Raw genomic sequence first — 22518 nt, forward strand, 5'->3', positions numbered from 1 at the left:
ACACACAGGAAAAATAAAGTAGTTTTAGAGATGAAGTAATATGTATCTTTGAAGAAGTACTCATTTTAATAACAAGCAGGAAAAGAAACAGAACGTTAGAGGAAACTTCCAGGAAAACAACCAACCAACCAATAGTCTCACCCACCTACTCAACTGTTCACATTATTTCCCTTCCTCTCTTGTCTCTGACCCTCTGGCACTGTGTATTTGTTTTTTAATGGGCTGTAGTTAGCGCAGTTTTAGGTTTACAGCAAAACTGAGCGGGAGATACAGAGAGATCCCATACACCCCCGACCCTGCAGGCACAGTGTCCCCGATGGCCAACATCCCCTGGATGGAAAACTGACACACACATTCTTTCCACAGTGACTGTCACAGTTAACACAGATGATAGAAGCTACTTATTAAAAGTCAGGGATGACAGAACTGTCACTTGGTTAGTTGTAATTAATAGGCTAATTTTTCAAAAAAGGACTTCCGCGTCGGGAAACGTAAACCTTGGGGAACAGAGAAGCCTTCGTAACTGTCTGGTCAGAATTGCTTTGGCCGACCTGCTTCCACACATCAGCCACACACAGAAAACCTGACTTCCTCGAGCTTTCCCTTGTTCAAGTGCCTCGTTTATCGAAGCGCGCAAAACAAAACCTCGAGCATTGAAGTGCAGAAATGTAAACCCTAAAAGCGTCTTGACCGTTTATGAAGTATTTTGGTTACAGTGTAATTATAATTGCCCAATTAGTCTTAAACAGAGCTCCTCAGGAGTTGTAAAGAGAAGCAACATCTGTTGCAAAAGCGCAGGGTAAGGATGGGTGGAAACAGAGAATCAGGCCGTTAAATGCTCCTTCTGGCTAATGACTCCCTGGAGGCCCCGGGCACTCCCAGCTCCCAACAGGGAGACCTCAGCGCTGCATGGGCAGCGAGAAGACAGCGCTCTCCTCCTCCGTTTCTGCATTTCGTCCTGGACACCCGCTCCACCCCGGGAGGCCCCACTGAAGGTGGGGTGATGTCAAAGCCCAAGGCAGGGAACCCGAGCCCCAGGAGAGGGCTGGGAGGGGCACTCACGATTTGATGTAGAAGTCACAAAACTCCTTGTAGACCCTGACGTCGCTGTGCCTGCGCTGCAGCCTGGACACGGCCCTCTCATCCTGGCCGCAGGGCGCCCGGTGTTCCCCGTTACAGGCCACCGGGGGTACCTCCTCGCCCTCCGGGATGGCAGCGGGGCGCGGGCCCGGGAGTGCCATCGCGGAGCGGAACGGGGGACTGGACTGGCCAGGACGGAGGCACGGACACCCAGGCGGCGTCCCGGTCACTCCCCTCTCCGCTCCCACACGTCAGCGGCTCCAGGGTCGCACCGGCCCCTTCACATTAAGAGCTCCGGGCAAGGCAGTTGTGCGGAGACGGTGTGGATTCGCTGAGCGTCTGGAAGCTCCAGGAACTTTCCCCGCACACACGGGACCAGCTGTGCGGCAGCCCGGCCGCCCTCAGGGGGGATGGAACAGCTGTGCAGGGGGTGCAGGCATGAACCCTGCTCTGTGACTCTGGCGCAGTGACAGCTCAGTCCCAGGCTCAGCAGGGGAAGAGCCGGCGTCCAGTTACAACTCCTTCCGTTTGGCCCCAGCTGAGCCTGTAACCAAGGCAGCCAGTCCTTCTGGGTGTTTATCGCGTTTAGAAGATAAAGGATAAAGGATGCGCTGCAGGCTCGCTGTGCTCCTTGCAGCGCTGTCGGCTCCCGTGCGCCAGGGTCGGCAGTGAAGTGATGAGGACACGGGTCCTGGGGCAGTGAAAGGGGCCCAATCTCTCCGAACCGACCTCCTGGCACCCCTGTGCCTCCCGCCAGACCAGGGGGAGCAGGTGGGAATCTAACAAATACAGCAGACTAGTGAACACAACGAAAAGCAAGCAGACCCACAGATGCAGAGAACAGACTAGTGGTTTCCAGTGGGGAGAGGGAAGGGGGGAGGGGAGGCAGGGGCAGGGGGTTAAGAGACACAGACTACTACGTATAAAACAAACAAGCTACAAGGCTATACCGCACAGCACAGGGAATACAGCCAATATCTTCTAATAACTATAAATGGAGTAGAACCTTTAAAAATGGTGACTCACTATATTGTACACCTGTAACTTAAACAATATTGTACAACTAAACTTCAATTTTAAAACGTCAAGAAAATAATTTTGTACAAATTAAAAAAACATTTAAACCTACATGGTTATATAAGATGCTGAAATTATATTGAGTGGTATTTTTCTTTCAAAAAAAATATTTAGTGCTCTAATCAATCAAAAAGAAGAAAAGAAAACCTAGGGAGCAGGTGAAAGGCACACTGACTGACAGAGCAGGTCACACGAGAGACAGAAGGGCCATGAAATCACCAGCAAACAGACAAAACGCGTCTGAGACGTCCGCAGCATGACGGCCAGAACTGTAAACAGTGCTCCTAGGTGCTCACTGCCGTGTTCCCAGGAGGTACAGGTGGGGAAACCAGGGCACAAAGAGGCTGGATAACCAGTAAGTAGGTGGTGGAGTCGAGATTTAAACCCAGGTGGTCTGATCCCACAGACGAGATGCTAACTCTCTGTGGGAAAACGGTTACACGTAATTACTGGGGAGCAAAACAGGTTATCTAGAAAGGCTGGGTAGTGCATACAAAATGGGGCTAGAGGCAGAAAATGAGACATGCTCTCCTCATTCTGAACCCTAAGGATCTCAGGGTACAGGTCAGAATGGCCCCGGCCCAGAGCCTGCAGGGGATGGAGCAAGAGGCTCGCCATCTTTAAACAGGAAAGAAACAGCCTCGTGGTTAAAAAATGTTTGTTTACAGTGACCGTGTGGAATAGAGAGGGAAGGAGACAGCTGGTGTGGAGAGACACACAGACACACACACACACTCAGACACACACAGACACACACACTCAGACACACACTGACACATAGACACACTGACACACAGACACACATAGACACGCACACACTGACACACAAGACACACACAGATACACTGACACACACAGGCACAAAGATGCGTGACAGATACTTGTTGGTGAGTGAAAGGGGCTAATCATCCATCTACCTGGTCTGGGAAACCATGACAACCAGCTGCTGTTGGCACATCTAAAAACATAACCAATTATCTCATTCCCCCCATAACGACTAGTCCCATCTCTGCTAGACAGGAAAGCAGCACTGCGGAGAAGCTGATGGTTCCTGAACACACGACGCAATGAAGTCTCTCATCCAGCAAGGAATTAATGTGAAGGACCTGCAATCACACTTTAAACTTTTTATTTGGACATAATTATAGTCACAGGAAGTTACAAAGATTGTACAGAGAAGACCTTTGTACGCTTCACACAGCTTCCCAATGACTACATCTTACGTACAATCAAAACCAGGACTCTGACGCCAGCGCGATGTGTGTACAGGTCTGTGTCACCTTGTCACACCTTGTAGATTCGTGTAACCGCCACCCCCATCCAGACCTGGGGCTCTTCCAGCCCCACAAAGACCTCTCTCACGTCCCCTCTGATGATCACACCCACCCTCCAGCAACACACTAGTCTGTTTTCCATCCACATAACTGTAATTTAGAGAATGTTTTTGCTGTGGACTGAATCTCTGTGTCCCCAGAATTCATACTGACAGCCTAATCCCAAGGTAACGGGATCTGGAGATGGCCCTGTGGGGTGTCAGCAGGGTCGAATGAGGTCATGAGGGAGGGGCGTTAATCCCCCAGGATGGGGTCAGAGACACCCAGGCGAGAAGACAGCTAGAGACAGCCGCCCACCAGCCAGGATGTGGGCCCTCAGCAGACAGGATCCGCTGGAGCCTTGATCTTGAGTTTCCCAGGCCCCAGAACCTTGAGAAACAAACCCTTCCTTAAGCCATGCAGCTATGGCATTTTTGTTACAGCAGCCCGAGCTGACTAAGACAGCTGCGTAGAGGGAATCACGCAGCCTGTGACCATCTGAGACTGGCCTTTTCCACTCAGCAAATGCCTGTGAAGCCCACCAAGCTGCCACACATGTGGATTGCCTGTTCTTTCACTGCTGAGTAGCATTCTGTGGTGTGCACGCGCCACAGCGTGTTTAACCATCACCCACTGGAGGACACTTCAGCAGCTTCCGGTTTGGGGCTGTTGTGAATCCAGCTGTGGGTAAGTTTCTGGGTGAAGATACGGTTTAATTTCTCTGGGGTAAGTGCTCCAGGGCGAGACTGCTGAGTTGTGTGAGAAGGGTACGTTTAGTTTTTTGAGAAGCTGCCAAGCTGTTTATTCTAGAGTGGTTATACCGCTGCACATGCCCACCAGCAAAGCATGAGAGATTCAATTCCTCCACACCATCGCCAGCATTTGGTGTTATCGTTACTTATTTTAGCTGTTTAATAGGTGTGCAGTCCCAATTTTATTATGCACATGTATTAAGTTCACATATATGCAGATAGGTACAAAAAGGAAGTCAGAAATGTCACTCCACCATATCATCGTACTGACAGAAGGGAAAAAGAGTAAATACATGTTATTTGGGAAAAAATTCAAACGCTACAGAGATGTATAGGATGAACAGTAAGGTGTCTTACTATTTACTTTGTGTTTGTCCTACTAATCTCAACTGTGCCTTTGATGAACTAAAGCGCTCACTAAAGAATAACCTGATCCTTGATCACCAAGGCTGAGAGTTGAGGTCGCGATTAGGGCAAATCTGGTGTGTCGTGTGTTTTGTTTCCCCGGCACCCTGAATGCAGCCAGGCTCGCCAATCTCTCCACGGACAGAGCTGCCAGAGGCTGTGCCTGGACAGGAAACACGTCCCGACCCTCCTCTCCACCAGCTACTAACTGTTCCACACCCTCCACGAGGTCCTTCTTCTCAGACTGTGCTGGAAACTTAGTAAAGCGTCCCTCTGCTCTTGAAGCTCTGCTGTTTCGGGAACACTGTGTGAAGGCGAAGCAGGAGGAGACCCTCCTTTTTCCCGGTTTCCTCTCCTTCCAGCTGGAACCGTGCCAACGAGGGCACACAGTCGCCCCGGAGAGACCGACCTGCCGCCGGAGTCCAAGCCCCAGGTGCCCTTTGCCCATCAGCACAAGGGCACCGCGGGTGATGCGGAGGGGTAGACGGGGCTCCGCCTGCGCACACTTCTGCCGCCTCTCATTATTTCCTCCTTTCATTTTTTAATCACCGATGTGTGGCCTAACTGGGAGCTGGGTTGGGGGCAGGCTGAGGTTTGAAGGGAGGAGCTGGAAGAGCCGTGGGCCCTTCATCACACATCTGCCCCTACTGGCCTCGTCCCAGGAGCTGGTTCTCGCAGAGAAGCTCTCAGGGCAGAGGGGAGTCCCTGGGCCTTCCACGCGCCCCTCATGCTCAAACAACACAGGAGTGAGAGGCGAGGCTGCAGAGCCACCGGCTGACGGGGAGGGGTGGACGCATGGTCGCCTCGGCCCCAAGGGCATCCCGGGGGGGGGGTGGGGGGCGGGCGCCCGGCCTCGGCAGCCCTTTCTGCTGGGGTCTCAGCTTCTTAAAAGGTAACTGCTCAAGTAACTTCCTTACATCACACGTGTCACATCTGAACATACGGAACTTCTGCTACGTGCTCACGACTCTGCAGACCTAACTAGTACGTCAGAGGCGCCCACTCAGCACACAGGCGCGTCCACGTGTGGGAGGAGCTGCCCGGGGATGCACGTGCTCCCTCCACTGCTCACGCAGGTGACGAGCGCCTTTCTCCCCGGGCCCTGGAGCCGAGGGCAGAGCCATGACTACGTGGCATCCACCGGTCAGGGCACCACACGCCCAAAGGGTTGCACAGGACAGTCGGCTGGTCCCTCACGTCCCCATCCAGCCATGAGGAGGAGTGGAGCTCAAAGGCGCGTGTAATTTCTCCAAGAGGGCAAGGGGTAATCTGAGGCCAAATGAACACCATCGCTCAGTTTTCAGAGCCAGGCATTCTGTTACTTTTAAGCCATTTTTCGCACTTAATAATGTCACTCTTAGAAATGCAAACAATCCTTTTATACTGTGATCGTAACCATGAGAAAAACATTCATCTGACTCCCTTGACTGAGATCACTATGGGCCATACAGCGCAGAAGAACAGCCCTTGAAGCAGGCGGGAAGCTGTTTTATAAAATATCCCAAAGCCATTGTTTTCTGAACAGTGGGCCTGTAAGGTGGTTTCCTGGCTCCTGGGTTCCCAAAGCTTCCTCCCGAGTTTCCAACAGCGGCTCAGGCCTCCTCTTCACCAAGGCTGACCTGGATCTCCGGGGGATCCCCCAGGACAGGCCTGGACCCCAGACGTCCATCCAGAGTGGAGAGACTTCTTGTATGCTGGGCAGTGGCTCAGTCCTTTAGGGCCGCTGTAACCAAACACCACTGACCAGGTGGCTTATACACAACAGAAATTCATGTCTCACGGTCCTGGTGGCTGGAAGCCCGAGACCAAGGCACCAGCGCGGCTGTGTGGGGTGAGGACTCTCCTGTTCCCCTGGGTCCTGGCCGGCACCTCCTCGCTGAGCCCACACACAGCGCAGGGGCAGGGGCCCCGTGCATCCAGTTCACGAGACCTTCACCCCGCCCCCCGACCTCATCCCCCCCCCCTTTTATTTTTCGGTACGCGGGCCTCTCACTGCTGTGGCCTCTCCCATTGCGGAGCACAGGCTCCGGATGCGCAGGCTCAGTGGCCATGGCTCACGGGCCCAGCCACTCCGTGGCACGTGGGATCCTCCCGGACCGGGGCACGAACCCGCATCCCCTGCATTGGCAGGCGGACTCTCCACCACTGCGCCACCAGGAAAGCCCCTCATCCCCTCTTAACACCACATCGCGGGTTAGGACTTCTGTACGTGAATTGAGCGGGTGCGCAAACATTCAGACCAGAGCAGGCAGGATCTGGGACCCCGGCTGAGTGTGCCTGAGTGCGTGTTAGATGCCAAACCACACGCAGCACATCTGCTGTTGAGCTGACCACTCCTGAGGCCTGCACCGAAGGCTTCAAGTCCCTCAACCCAGCTAACGCCATGATTTCAGCCAGAACAAATTCCGCCCCTGGGGAGACACCCTGCCCAAGGCGAACAACCTGCTCAGAGGCGGCGGACCAAGATAGGGCAGCTGTTTCCACCAGCTCAAACACTGAGTGTAAGCCCGAGCACGGCTGGCAAAGTCAAAAACGCAACTTTTTAATAACTGGTACCTTTTAAATTCAAATTCCCTCAAATAGCAACAAGTGAATTACATGCATCACTACCAAATATTTCATCTACGTTTTTAAAAAATTTTTTATTGGAGTATCGCTGATTTACAACGTTGTGTTAGCTTCAGGGGTACAGCAAAGTGAATCAGTTATTCATATACATAGATCCACTGTTTTTCCGATTCTTTTCCCATATAGGTCATTACAAAGTACTGAGTAGAGTTTGCTGTGCTCTACAGTAGGTCCTCATCTACGTGGCTGAACATGTTGACCGACTGCCTGTAAAAAGCGGGCCCTGACACAGGAAACGTGTTGTTAATGCTGCCCCTGTCACACAGGCAGTCGCTCTGTGGATGTGACCCCGGAGCCTGGCAGGAGCTTCTCCAACCTCTATCCACAGGAACCCGGGGCGTTCGGAGTATGGGGATGGCAAACCAGCTATTTTCACTGTTTCTCTATTTCACTCAAACGGAAAACCTACTCTGATTTTCCTCTCCTATTAAAACAAAACAATCGTGACATGCAGTAAAGATACTGGTGCTGGAAAGGTCCTTCCCACATCCCCGTCCAGCACAAATGCCCCGTTCCCTCCAACGGACGGGAGGGACAGGGCATTGCTGCTACCATGACGTCTGCCCCATCCGTTAAACTGTTCCCAGATCCTGGCTGCAGAGAAGGAAATCATCCACCGTGACGGGCCAGAGTGAAGAGACTCGGCTGCACACCTCCTCCAACCAAGTGGAAATGAGGGAGCTGCACACCTGTCACCTGCTGTGCAGGCCCAGCCGGGGAAGCAGGGGGACGGGGAAGCGTGGAAGGCGTCTCCACACACGGAGGTCTGGGGAAGTCACTCTGGCTTATACACAAGTTAACTCAAACTTCATGCCCGTGTGTGGCCTATCGAGCATACGCCGTATGTCTGCTTTCATTATTAAAGAAAAGTGCACGGTGACCAGAAGTAAAGAACGTCCTTGTTAATATAAAGATGAAACGCCTCCCTTCCCGGGACGACAGCGCTGGTCCTCCTCGGATGTTAAGCCTCCCTCCTCAGGGGCCAAGGCCACGCTGACTCACTGCGTGCGTGCTGGTCTGTTGTTTTTAAACCTTGAAGGAGTGCATCCCTGGCTTGTTTAATGTTCTTTGTTCTGACGAAATATAAAACTGTGCTGAAAACCCTGCTTCTCCAGAGCAGTTCCTCAGAGTTACCTGAGAGGCTGTCTTCCGGGCTAGAGTCCTCTCAGTTTGGCTCAGAAAAACGCCCCAAACTCTTTTCTATTCCTATTCTAGATTGTTTATTGATTATTTCCACCGACAGGAGCAAAAGGCAAAATCTTTAATAGCAGAAAATTGGCGAATGATGTGTGCAGCGGGCAGCCCCGCGTGCAGGCACATGGGGCACCGGGACAGGAGGGCCCGACTGCACGGCTTGTGGGGTGGGCTGGACTCCCCGACCCCGTCGGCCCAAACATGGTGCAGCTTGTTACAGAAAGTGTACAAAAGGCAGAGAAGACTCACCATGTTCCTGCCACACACGGAGGTCTGGGGAAGCCTTTATGTCTTTATATGAAGAAGGACTTTACTTCTGGTCAGTGTGCACTTTTCTTTAATAACTAAAGCAGGTGTACGGCGTATGCCTGGTAGGCCACAAACAGGCGTAAAATTTGAGTTAACTCGTGGATAAGCCAGAGGGATGTCCCCAGACCTCCGTGTGTGCAGAGAGCCTGATAATAAATACCCTATCCCCTTTCTTGTGAAGATCCACACACACTTGAGAGGGCTGTTGCCACGTGGTTGTTTACAATCGCCTTTACTGGTGACGATCAAATATTCCTAGCACTGAGGACACCATCCAAGAGGACAGGGACACTCCAGGCCCTTTCTCCCGAGCCTTCCCGGAGCTTCCAGCCTTCTGAGGCCCGCCCGGTGCTCAGATCCTCCTGTGAAGCTCCTCTGACATTCCGCCTGTGCTGACCGGCGGCCCGGGAGCCGTGGGATTTGGGAAGATCTAACCCTGCTCCACCCTGCAGAGGGACCGGCGCCGCACGGACACACTCCGCCACCGGCCCCATCGTGCTCCCCCATCTCCCAACAGCTGGACCAGCCCTGTGTGAAGTCGCAGGGGACGGGATGGGCCAGCAGGTGGGCAGACTGCCGCCCTCCCCCAGGACTGCATGACTCCATCTAAGGGTCTCACTCACCACCTCAGCCTGGTTTCATCCCCTCAGTAAAGAAACTGCCCCCACCCCCCGAACTGTCATCACGGCTGGAATCTGGAACTGGGCTCCCAGGTTCCCTCCCACTGGGTCCCCACGGTCACTCAAACAAGCAGGGTTTGGTCAGCTTGAAGAACACGCTCAGAATTCCTCTTACAGGCTGGGCCGTTTTCTCTGCGTGTTTAGCCGTCTCCGTGGGAAAACGCCCCTGGAGCAGCCCTCCACTCTCAGGTCACTTCTCCCGGGAACTCATACTGTGATCCACAAACACACCGTCTCACCCCGAAACATCCTTTTTAAGGGATCTATTGTGTCCTGACCAAAAGAGACAAACTTGAGAGGGTCTCATATTTCAAACACAAAAGGGCAGCATTTTTAGCAGGAGTGTGGACTCCAGAGAAAGCCCTGTTTACGAGGAAATCCCTGCAGGGTGTCCACGAGCCCTTTTACCGCCACGGTGGCCACCGCCGCCACTTGCTTTCTGGCTCTCCGTTAGGTCCTTATTTTAGTTCTGACTCAGCCGGGACGGCTCCCTGAAAGCTGACCTTCAGCAGACCTTGCGGGGAGGAAGCCAGACCAGTTATCTCCTGACCCTGAGCTAATTGTGAGGTCTGCCCTCCTCAAGGAAAAAAACCGTGAGAATTTCAGGACAAAGGACAGAAAGAAACATTTGATTCAAGTGAAAACAACCCTTTCAAATTTTAATCTACCTGTCTCACTGCTTTTCTTTTAAACAAAGAACATGTTTTCATGTATGTTTTAGCACATTAAGCAACATTTGAAAAATATCAGAAAAGATAAAGTGCAGGAACTGAAAAATGGGGTTTTTTGGATAACTTTAAAAAGCTTTCTTGGGCTTCCCTGGTGGCGCAGTGGTTGGGAGTCCGCCTGCCGATGCAGGGAACGCGGGTTCGTGCCCCGGTCCGGGAGGATCCCACATGCCGCGGAGCGGCTGGGCCCGTGAGCCATGGCCGCTGAGCCTGCGCGTCCGGAGCCTGTGCTCCGCAACGGGAGAGGCCGCAACAGTGAGAGGCCTGCGTACTGCAAAAAAAAAAAAAAAAAAAAAAAAAGCTTTCTTTTCTTTCATTCACTTCAAATTTCACAAGGTGTGCACAGCAAGGCCGGACCTGTTTCAGCTGCCGAGCCTTAGATGCCCCTGCGGGACCGTCGGAGGATGTGAGGGGCAAAACAGTGGTGTCCGGCACCGGCTGGCGTCTCTCCGTGGGCCCATGTGTGTCCCGCGTGTCCCCCTCTTCTGGTCCGCCCGGCACCCCTCCCCGCACTGGGTGAACTGGGTTTCTGAACGCCGTTCTGCAGGCTGAGGGAGAAAGCTCTCGGCCAGTCCCCTGGCTTTTCTCAGGGGCAGGGCGTCTGCGTATCTGCAGGAGCAGTGGTCACGCCCGACCCGACCCGACCTCAGGCAGGCCCGCCGGCCCCTCAGCAGCATCACTCGGGTCTCTGCTCCGACCCGGTCCGGGCGCTGGGCCAGGCAGACATCCCACCGGCCGCCTCCTGGCTCCCTCTGCGGGCTCAGATCCTGCCCCTTCTTCCCGGCCCTGGGCCCCCAGCCCCGCGCCCAGTGGGCTCCCCCCTGCAGCCCCTCTTTCCAAGCCCGTTAGAGTTAGGAACTTCATTGTTGCAGTGAACCTTCCTCCTTCTAATCACTGTGTGGGTTTCTCCTCCTGATTGGACCCAGATCGAGGCACGAGGCCATGCTCAGACCCCAGGGCCCGGATCCAGTAACAGGCACGGGGCTCACTCAGCAGCTGGAAACACCCACACCTACATGTGAAACCAGGCAGGGTGGCGGGTCACGTGATAAAATCGCTGGGGGTCCAGGTCAGCTCCCACCCATGCCCTCCTCTCCCACCCCGCGCCGTGTCTGTCCTGCCCCCTTCCCTCCCGCCTCAGACACAACCCTCCCAGGAAGGTGTGGAAGGAAAGGTCTGTGCAGGGGAAGCTCCGGAGCTCAGGGCAGCGCCTGCGCTGCGTCTTTCACATTTAAGTACTTAAATGATATAAAAGCAACCATAAGCCTTCCTGACTGCGGGGCTCCAATTCTCTCGTAAATGGAGCTGATGGGCGGGGGGGGGGGGGCGGGGGGCGGTTTCCGTGCAGGAGGCCACATGCACCTACCCCGTCCCGGGTCCACACCAAGCACGGCAAAGCACAAACCAGAACAATCTCTTGTCGTGGCATAAAGGAGAGCAAAAATGCCATCAGAACTAGCCTGGCCCAGGTCACACGACTAAGCTGGGAAAATAGCAAGAACAAAATAATCGAGTTTTCAAAGAGCTCAGTCTACTAAGAAAGTCCATCAAAAGATGAATCCTGAGAATAGTGCACACAAATGAATAGAACCACGTGGACTGAGTCACAGAGCAGCTAACCCTCCAGTGATGAGTCTGCGAGGCTGCACCGCACGTGGACTTGGTTCTATTAAGAGCTCTCCACAGAGGAGAATACTCTAAACCATGGAGACAAAGGACCAGGATTATTTCAAGGGACGGTTTTCTCCTTTCAGATACAGAAAAGAATTCTGTATTCAAAGGATAAATTTTAAAAACCCACCAAAGCAATTACTAAGGGTAAGATCCTGGCAAAAGTGAAGGGATAGAAAAACAAGAACAGCTCACAAGGACAAAATCCACACATGACGCTGCCATCGCGGTAAAAACACTGAGTCAGACCTTCAGCACGGAGTGGGGCGGGGACGGGGCATCACCTGTGCGGTCACCACCTGGGCACAGGCCGGAAGACAACAGCGTGAAGCCTCAGGGGCCGACGTCCACGTTTCCTCACCCAGAAGGCAGTCTGCACACTCGCTGTGCAGGTGTAGATGGTGCCCAGGTGAACTGCTTACTCAGGAGGCCTGCACGAGCCAGGTTACCTTCCCTCCCCCATCTGATGTTCCCCACGGACTTGGATGCTTGAGCACTGGTCCTGAGCCCCGAGGCTAAATCCGGGCTCACGCACCTACCTGGGCTCAAGCACCTGGGCTCATGCACAGCTCTGGAAGCTCCTCTTCGGCCTGACTCGGTTTCTCTGGACCACCCGCGTTCCCCTGACACACTCACAGCTGAGGAAGAGGCCACAGGCTCTGCTGCAGCCTGACCACCCTTCCCTTCATCCTGCGCCCTGAGGTCGGGCCCCGCCCATCCAGGAGCAGACTGTCCAGGACCATGGACCCTGAGCCCCTGGGGCTCCCTCCTGGTCCTGCAGGCCCAAGACCCTGGCTCCAGCACCTCACCGCTGACGAGGCATCTTTAGGGACAGAAGCAGCTTAGGCGGCAGCACCAAGCTCCAGCCGGGATGCTTCGGTCCAGCTCTGGGACCTCAGCGAGGGTGCCTGCCGGGGGGTCTCCCAGCCTCCCGCCCCCCCCTGAGCCCGGCTCTTCCATCTGCCCATTTCTGTCAATTCTGTGAGCAATCTGAACTCTTTCCAATAAAATTCTTTCCTGCCTCAGCCAGCCAGAGCCTGCAACTGTCACTGGCCCCCACCAGAACCTGCAACTGTTGCTGCCCCCACCACAGCCTGCAACTGTCACTGCCCCCACCAGAGCCTGCTCCTGTCACTGCCCCCACCAGAGCCTGCTCCTGTCACTGCCCCCACCAGAACCTGCTCCTGTCACTGCCCCCACCAGAGCCTGCTCCTGTCACTGCCCCCACCAGAACCTGCTACTGTCACTGCCCCCACCAGAGCCTGCTCCTGTCACTGCCCCCACCAGAGCCTGCTCCTGTCACTGCCCCCACCAGAGCCTGCTACTGTCACTGCCCCCACCAGAGCCTGCTCCTGTCACTGCCCCCACCAGAGCCTGCTACTGTCACTGCCCCCACCAGAGCCTGCTACTGTCACTGCCCCCACCAGAACCTGCTCCTGTCACTGCCCCCACCAGAGCCTGCTACTGTTGCTGCCCCCACCAGAGCCTGCTACTGTCACTGCCCCCACCAGAACCTGCTACTGTCACTGCCCCCACCAGAACCTGCTACTGTCACTGCCCCCACCAGAGCCTGCTCCTGTCACTGCCCCCACCAGAGCCTGCTACTGTCACTGCCCCCACCAGAACCTGCTCCTGTCACTGCCCCCACCAGAGCCTGCTACTGTTGCTGCCCCCACCAGAACCTGCAACTGTCACTGCCCCCACCAGAGCCTGCTACTGTCACTGCCCCCACCAGAGCCTGCTACTGTCACTGCCCCCACCAGAGCCTGCTCCTGTCACTGCCCCCACCAGAGCCTGCTACTGTCACTGCCCCCACCAGAGCCTGCTACTGTCACTGCCCCCACCAGAGCCTGCTCCTGTCACTGCCCCCACCAGAGCCTGCTACTGTCACTGCCCCCACCAGAGCCTGCTCCTGTCACTGCCCCCACCAGAACCTGCTCCTGTCACTGCCCCCACCAGAACCTGCTACTGTCACTGCCCCCACCAGAACCTGCTCCTGTCACTGCCCCCACCAGAACCTGCTCCTGTCACTGCCCCCACCAGAACCTGCTACTGTCACTGCCCCCACCAGAACCTGCTCCTGTCACTGCCCCCACCAGAACCTGCTACTGTCACTGCCCCCACCAGAGCCTGCTCCTGTCACTGCCCCCACCAGAACCTGCTCCTGTCACTGCCCCCACCAGAACCTGCTCCTGTCACTGCCCCCACCAGAGCCTGCTACTGTCACTGCCCCCACCAGAGCCTGCTACTGTCACTGCCCCCACCAGAGCCTGCTCCTGTCACTGCCCCCACCAGAACCTGCTCCTGTCACTGCCCCCACCAGAACCTGCTCCTGTCACTGCCCCCACCAGAACCTGCTACTGTCACTGCCCCCACCAGAACCTGCTACTGTCACTGCCCCCCACCAGAACCTGCTCCTGTCACTGCCCCCACCAGAGCCTGCTACTGTCACTGCCCCCCACCAGAGCCTGCTACTGTCACTGCCCCCCACCAGAGCCTGCTACTGTCACTGCCCCCACCAGAACCTGCTACTGTCACTGCCCCCACCAGAACCTGCTCCTGTCACTGCCCCCACCAGAGCCTGCTATTGTCACTGCCCCCACCAGAACCTGCTACTGTCACTGCCCCCCACCAGAACCTGCTACTGTCACTGCCCCCACCAGAACCTGCTCCTGTCACTGCCCCCACCAGAACCTGCTACTGTCACTGCCCCCACCAGAACCTGCTCCTGTCACTGCCCCCACCAGAGCCTGCTACTGTCACTGCCCCCACCAGAGCCTGCTACTGTCACTGCCCCCACCAGAACCTGCTCCTGTCACTGCCCCCACCAGAACCTGCTACTGTCACTGCCCCCACCAGAGCCTGCTACTGTCACTGCCCCCACCAGAACCTGCTCCTGTCACTGCCCCCACCAGAACCTGCTACTGTCACTGCCCCCACCAGAGCCTGCTACTGTCACTGCCCCCACCAGAACCTGCTACTGTCACTGCCCCCACCAGAACCTGCTACTGTCACTGCCCCCACCAGAGCCTGCTATTGTCACTGCCCCCACCAGAACCTGCTACTGTCACTGCCCCCCACCAGAACCTGCTCCTGTCACTGCCCCCACCAGAGCCTGCTCCTGTCACTGCCCCCACCAGAGCCTGCTACTGTCGCTGCCCCCCACCAGAGCCTGCTCCTGTCACTGCCCCCACCAGAGCCTGCTCCTGTCACTGCCCCCACCAGAACCTGCTACTGTCACTGCCCCCACCAGAGCCTGCTCCTGTCACTGCCCCCACCAGAACCTGCTCCTGTCACTGCCCCCACCAGAGCCTGCTACTGTCACTGCCCCCACCAGAACCTGCTCCTGTCACTGCCCCCACCAGAGCCTGCTACTGTCACTGCCCCCCACCAGAACCTGCTACTGTCACTGCCCCCACCAGAGCCTGCTACTGTCACTGCCCCCACCAGAACCTGCTCCTGTCACTGCCCCCACCAGAACCTGCTACTGTCACTGCCCCCACCAGAGCCTGCTACTGTCACTGCCCCCACCAGAACCTGCTACTGTCACTGCCCCCACCAGAACCTGCTACTGTCACTGCCCCCACCAGAACCTGCTATTGTCACTGCCCCCACCAGAACCTGCTACTGTCACTGCCCCCCACCAGAACCTGCTCCTGTCACTGCCCCCACCAGAGCCTGCTCCTGTCACTGCCCCCACCAGAGCCTGCTACTGTCACTGCCCCCACCAGAGCCTGCTCCTGTCACTGCCCCCACCAGAGCCTGCTCCTGTCACTGCCCCCACCAGAGCCTGCTCCTGTCACTGCCCCCACCAGAGCCTGCTACTGTCACTGCCCCCACCAGAGCCTGCTACTGTCACTGCCCCCACCAGAACCTGCAACTGTCACTGCCCCCACCAGAACCTGCTCCTGTCACTGCCCCCACCAGAGCCTGCTACTGTCACTGCCCCCACCAGAACCTGCTACTGTTGCTGCCCCCACCAGAACCTGCTACTGTCACTGCCCCCCACCAGAGCCTGCTACTGTCACTGCCCCCACCAGAACCTGCTCCTGTCACTGCCCCCACCAGAGCCTGCTACTGTCACTGCCCCCACCAGAACCTGCTACTGTCACTGCCCCCACCAGAACCTGCTACTGTCACTGCCCCCACCAGAACCTGCTACTGTCACTGCCCCCACCAGAGCCTGCTCCTGTCACTGCCCCCACCAGAGCCTGCTCCTGTCACTGCCCCCACCAGAGCCTGCTCCTGTCACTGCCCCCCACCAGAGCCTGCTCCTGTCACTGCCCCCACCAGAGCCTGCTACTGTCACTGCCCCCCACCAGAGCCTGCTACTGTCACTGCCCCCACCAGAGCCTGCTCCTGTCACTGCCCCCACCAGAGCCTGCTCCTGTCACTGCCCCCCACCAGAGCCTGCTACTGTCACTGCCCCCCACCAGAGCCTGCTACTGTCACTGCCCCCACCAGAGCCTGCTCCTGTCACTGCCCCCCACCAGAGCCTGCTACTGTCGCTGCCCCCACCAGAGCCTGCTCCTGTCACTGCCCCCCACCAGAGCCTGCTCCTGTCACTGCCCCCCACCAGAGCCTGCTACTGTCACTGCCCCCACCAGAGCCTGCTACTGTCACTGCCCCCACCAGAACCTGCTACTGTCACTGCCCCCACCAGAGCCTGCTACTGTCGCTGCCCCCACCAGAACCTGCTCCTGTCACTGCCCCCACCAGAGCCTGCTCCTGTCACTGCCCCCACCAGAGCCTGCTACTGTCACTGCCCCCACCAGAGCCTGCTACTGTCACTGCCCCCACCAGAGCCTGCTACTGTCACTGCCCCCACCAGAGCCTGCTACTGTCACTGCCCCCACCAGAACCTGCTACTGTCACTGCCCCCACCAGAGCCTGCTACTGTCACTGCCCCCACCAGAACCTGCTCCTGTCACTGCCCCCACCAGAGCCTGCTACTGTCACTGCCCCCACCAGAACCTGCTACTGTCACTGCCCCCCACCAGAACCTGCTCCTGTCACTGCCCCCCACCAGAACCTGCTACTGTCACTGCCCCCCACCAGAACCTGCTACTGTCACTGCCCCCCACCAGAACCAAGACTGATGAGGTGACGTGGGCCAGTGACGGGAGGGGGGGGTCAAACTCTGTCTGGGCTGCGAGGGCTCGGCTGAGAAGAGACCAAAGTCGCAGCGTTTGAGGGACCGTCTATCACCGAGGGCAGGGGAAAGGTCAAAGAGGCTCGGGGAGGAGGGCCCTTGAGGGGCCGGGCAAGACGCATGGGGGCGCGGGAAGCAGTTACACTGCCACAAGGGAGGAACTGCGCACCGGCTGCATAACATCCCTGCAAACCTGAACGTGTCCTCACGTGAAGTTTATCTGCACAAATACGAGGGGGACAGGGAGAGAAATCTTACACCATTGAGCTTCGGTGGTTTCAGGAAAGCAGGTGCGGTGAAAAAAACCAATGACGGGGGAGGTTTCAAATAGTTATAATAACGAGGGTGATAGAAAAATCAGTAAAAGAAGAAGATTGCCCAGCGGTAACCAGGAAGAAGGTGAGGCTGTAGGACAGAAATCTGTCTTATATCACTTGTTCACCCAGCAATCAGAGTCTAGGAGTTACGTGAATTGGGAATCGGTCCAGGGAATAACTGGCCCAGGAAGGTGGCCATGAGGTGTGTAGGGCATTAAATGGCCCGAGGAGGCTGGCAGACTGGCCAGGGTGGAGGGTGTTGGGGCCAGAGGTCTGGACGGCCTAGCGGATCGAGGCTGCTGTCACAGCGGGGAAGCTACTCGACGGGGTGGCTCTGCATCAGGACGTGTGATGGGCCCCGCAGGGCCGTGCTGCTGTCAGGGGGACACGAGGAACCACGAAGCCGACAGCAAGGTACCAGGACCTTCATTTATTCCTGCAACTCAGCGACCCTGTGCTGAGTGTCTATTAGCAAGAAGCCACCGTGATGGAAAACCTGGTCCCCGCACCTCTCGCACTTCAGCAGAGCCGGGACGCCCGCCTGCCTGGTGGGGACGGTGACAGGGGCTCCTGGGAGCATGAGGGCATGTGGGCGGGGCGGCCGCGAGCCCCAGTGCCCGCTGTCCCCACCCCAGCGCCCCCACACCAACCAGGCAGAGGAGGGGTCAACAATGGATGTGGGCGGACGGCCGCAACTTTGTGGCATCCTGTCTGCAGAGGTCCGCTTCTTTCCTGGATCTCCTTCGCTTTCATTCAGCAAGTGTTTACCTAAGCCTGGCTGCAAAGTAATAAATGGAACTAGAAGTCGGAGATGAGAGGAGCTGGATGGAAGGAAATGATGCTCCCGGGAGGCTGAGGCACCGTGACAACGACAGAGACACAGGCACTGACGCTGGACCAGGAGCCCAGGCTGACTTAGCAGCAGAGCCAGTGGGCACGCGGGTCTCATCTCCCTGCACCGCACCCACTGCCTCTCCTCTGGGAGCCCCTGCGGCAGCCCTGGGGAGGCCACCTCCAGGCACCCACAAAGACTCCCTGCCGAGCTTTCTGACGGGCCCTGACTTCTGAGGGTCCAGTTTCACAGGAATCCTGCTGTCAGCTGGGCCAGGAATCCCCTCCCTGCAGGTCAGATGGCCCCTGTATCTGACTGGTTCCTCGGCCTCCACCCCTCCCCCAGGCGATGTCTGATGCCCTGGCCTGTCTTCAGCAGGAATCCTAGGAGGTCAGTTTAGCCAGAATCCCTCCACCCGGATGTTCCCTCTCAGTAACTTTCCACCCGCTGACCCCCGCCTGCTCCTTCGCTGTGAATCCCCAGTTTTCCTTGGTGGATTCGGAGTTGAGCCCCATCTCTCTGCCCCACTGCAGGGGTCCCTACATCCATCCTGATGGTCCTTCCTGTTCTCTACCAGGTGTCATGAGTATTTTGTCTTTGACAGTATTCGCACCTGTGTGCAACGGCTCCCTCCCCGGTGTGGGCTGGACTCGCTGAAGGGCTCCTGATGAAGACAATTCAGTAGAGGCGGTCGGCAGTCATTTCTGGAATTAGGCTACAAAACGCTCTGGGGCCACTCACCCCATTCCAGCCTCGAGAAGAGGCAGCCCTGACTCAGAGACCCTCAGCCAGAGGCGCCGGCCTGAGCTGAACCCGGATTCCTGACCCTCACCAACCGGGAGATAAGCAATGATGGTGATTACAGGCCTGCCGTCAGCAAATCCGTGCCCACAGGTCAGATCTGGCTCCCCGGCTGCTTTTATTAAGCTTAGCAACACATTCGCCCACATGTTCCACGGCCTGTGTTCCCACCACAACCGCAGGCCAAGCAGCTGTGACACTGACAGGAGGCCTACAAAAGCCTGAAACATTTATTATCTGGCCCTTTACAGAAAGCCTGCCAACTCCCACTGCCGCTAAGTGCTGGGTAATCTGTTTCTCACAATAGAGGATTTTAACGCACTTGCTCCTGCAGCGCTATGGGTCTCCCTCCAGCGATGCAGGGTCTTTAAGTATCTCTCAGTTGTCTGTTGTCCACACACAAGAACTTTTATGTTAGCAGATAATGAATGTTTCAACCAGCCTCACATCCCTGGCACGTGGCAGGACCTTAGCAAATGCTGACTGAACCACACAAACGCCGAATGCAGAAAACCCATAACCTGACAATATATCCTTTAAATAAAGCACGACATTAAATCAAGAAGAGCCAAAACTGCAATTTGTGTTGAACAGCTGGTATTTCCGGTTGAATCCATTCTTAAAGGCATTTGTTGACTGCTACACAAAGAACGATTCCATATCCAGGAAAAGTTTTGATCTTTTAAATTGACTATACTTTTATAAAACCTCGTTGTTTAAAATACCCATAACGTCAGTTTATCTCCAATACTGCCAAGATGACTGACATTAGCTTTTACCATGAAACAAAGAACGTATTTCCTTGCACCTAGAAATGTTATTGAAATTTTCCAGAAAGGCTTATTTTTTGTTTTCTTTTCTTTTCTTTTTTTTTGTTCCCCGACCAGGGATGGAACCCGGGCTCTCGGCAGTGAAAGCGCGGAGCCCTAATCACTCCTGGCGGTCCAGCGGTTAGCACTCTGCGCTTTCACTGCCGAGAGCCCGGGTTCCATCCTCGGTTGGGGAGCTAAACCAAGATCCTGCATGCTGCAAGGTGCGGCAAAAAAATAAAGAAACAAAATTTTCCAAACCACTGCAGAATTTCTGTTTTGTCCCAGTTTTGTCTGTCTGTTAGAACTGAGAACTAAAGTTGGCAGCGGACATGCTCAGACATAAGCAAACGTCCTCTGTGCCCTGACGCCTGGTCAGTTCCTAGGCTGTCCGCTCCCCACATCCTGATGCCGGGGCAGGAGGACAAATGTTTTAGGTGAAAGGCTGGACATTCTTATAATGCATTCATTATGACACAAAAATATAATAGTTTTAGCTTTCTTTTTTTTTTTTTTTTTTTTTTTTTGCGCTACGCGGGCCTCTCACTGTTGTGGCCTCTCCCGTTGCGGAGCACAGGCTCCGGACGCACAGGCTCAGCGGCTATGGCTCACGGGCCCAGCCGCTCCGCGGCACGTGGGATCTTCCCGGGCCGGGGCACGAACCCGTGTCCCCTGCATCGGCAGGCGGACTCTCAACCACTGCGCCACCAGGGAAGCCCAGTTTTAGCTTTCTTAACCTAGATAGTTTCTCTGGCAAACATGCATGAATTATCTACGAGGCAGAAAAATTCCATTTTTCTTTCAACGGACATCATAGGAGGTCACCCTTGGTAAATTTTTAACTTTTAAGATACGATCAAGTGTATTCAGACCTTCCAGGTAAGAAACCTTACCCTAAAACTGAAGTGGGGCTTAAGTGTGTAGTTAAGAGCATAAGACACACGGGGAACAGCCCCGGCTCAACTCCTGAATTACCAACCACGGGTCTCCAGGGCCCTTTTCCTTTCTTGTGAACTGCACAGCATCCCTGTGAGGACGCAGCACAGCCAGAAAAGCAGTGAAGGGCAAGAGAGGCCAAGCTGGTATAAAGAGATAATTAATGATTTTACATTTATATGGAACATATTTATTAATAATCTTATTCACTGTGGGTTTGGGAAAGATTTCCTAAATAGGACACAAAAAGCACAAACTTTATATAAAGAAAAAGATCAATCAACTGTCAAAAAAAAACCACTTTTGCTTCTTGTCAACAGACATTTATAAAAATGAGAAGACAAACTGCACACTGGGAGGACACACTTGCAAAATATGTAGCTGACAAAGGGCTTGTATCTAGAACATACGAAGCACCGTTTCAACTAAATACTATAAGAAATAGCCCAGTAAAAGTTGGGCAAAGGCCTGAATGGTAAATTTGCCAAAGAAGATACAGGAATTGCAAATAAGCACAAGAAATGATACTCAGCTTTGTGAGTCATTAGGGAAATGCAAATAAAACCACAAGGAGATAGCAGTACACTCCCCCGAAAGGCTAAAACTGGAAAACATCCACCGTGCCAAGTGTGGCTGAGGATGTGGATAAAATGGAACCGCAAACACTGCTGGTGGGAACACAGAATGGTACAGCCTCTTCGGAAAACCGCTTAGCCATTTCTCCAGATATTAAGTGTGTGCCCACCAAACAGCCCCACCATTCCACCCAAGAGAAATGAAAGCACAGGACTTGTATGCGAATGTTCACACAGCTTCATCTGAAACGGCCAAGGCTGGCCACCACTCAACCGGCAACCAACAAACGCAGTAAATCCATAAGCGGAAGGTGACTCAGCAGTGAAGTGAACGATACTGACTCCTGCACCACGGGCGAGGCTTCAAATAACGACACTGAGTTAACGGAGCCTAAAGAAACAAAGGGCGCGTGACCGAATGGTTCTATTTATACACCACTCCAGAAAATGCAAGAGCATCCAGAGCGAACAGCTGCCTAGGGATGTGGGAGGGCTACAAAGGCAGGCAGGGACTTGAGGATGAGGAGGACGCACGTGACCTTGACCTTGTGAACATGTCAACACTGACAAAGCTGCACATTAAACTGTGCATCTACTGAGGCTCATTCGTTTCACCTCGATAAAGCTGTTTCTAAAAAACTGCACACTGGAATGATCTTTAACCTTCAAAAAAACCACTGCTGTGGGTGGGATTCTGTCCCCTAAAAAGACATGTTGAGGGACTTGCCTGGTGGCGCAGTGGTTAAGAATCCGCCTGCCAGTGCAGGGGACACGGGTTTGAGCCCTGGTCCGGGAAGATCCCACATACCGCGGAGCAACTAAGCCTGTGCGCCACAACTACTGAGCCTGCGCTCTAGAGCCCACGAGCCACAACTACTGAGCCCGCATGCTGCAACTACAGAAGCCCGCACGCCTAGAGCCCGTGCTCCGCAACAAGAGATGCCACCGCAATGAGAAGCCCGTGCACCGCAACAAAGAATAGCCCCCGCTCGCTGTAACTAGAGAAAGCCCGCACGCAGGAACCAAGACCCAATGCAGCCAAAAAATAAAATAAATAAGTAAATTTAAAAAAAAATTTTTTTTTAAATAAGAAAGCTTCAGTGTATCATGCAGACACCATTGTTAGGGCTCCTACTGCAAAAGACGTGTTGAAGTCCTGACCCTGGTACCTGTGAACATGACCTTATTGGAAGTGGAGTCTCTGCAGATGTAATTAAGGCACAAGCTGAGGTCACACTGGAGTAGGTGGGCCCAACTCC

At 55.0% G+C, this 22518-nt stretch overlaps 1 protein-coding gene across 5 annotated transcripts in view; it reads right to left on the reverse strand.

The window, feature by feature from the left end:
- LIMS1 (LIM zinc finger domain containing 1) overlaps nucleotides 1-22518 on the reverse strand; it is a 98426-nt gene that overhangs the window by 19075 nt on the left and 56833 nt on the right. The window contains exon 1 of one of the 5 annotated variants that reach the window (XM_089922523.1): nucleotides 1063-1292. The exons of 3 other annotated variants lie outside the window; for them this stretch is intronic. In XM_089922523.1, coding sequence (XP_089778649.1) covers nucleotides 1063-1241 — 179 coding nt within the window. In that variant the 5' untranslated portion in view covers nucleotides 1242-1292. Of the gene's footprint in view, nucleotides 1-1062; nucleotides 1293-22518 lie in introns of those variants that run through there. One more of the 5 variants, XM_022599259.3, reaches the window with a different exon arrangement.

Source organism: Delphinapterus leucas, chromosome 13 (assembly GCF_059928025.1).
Source record: "Delphinapterus leucas isolate spDelLeu-1000000601 "Yukka" chromosome 13, BTC_Dleu_Yukka2, whole genome shotgun sequence".
In the NCBI taxonomy this organism is placed as follows: Eukaryota; Metazoa; Chordata; class Mammalia; order Artiodactyla; family Monodontidae; genus Delphinapterus; species Delphinapterus leucas.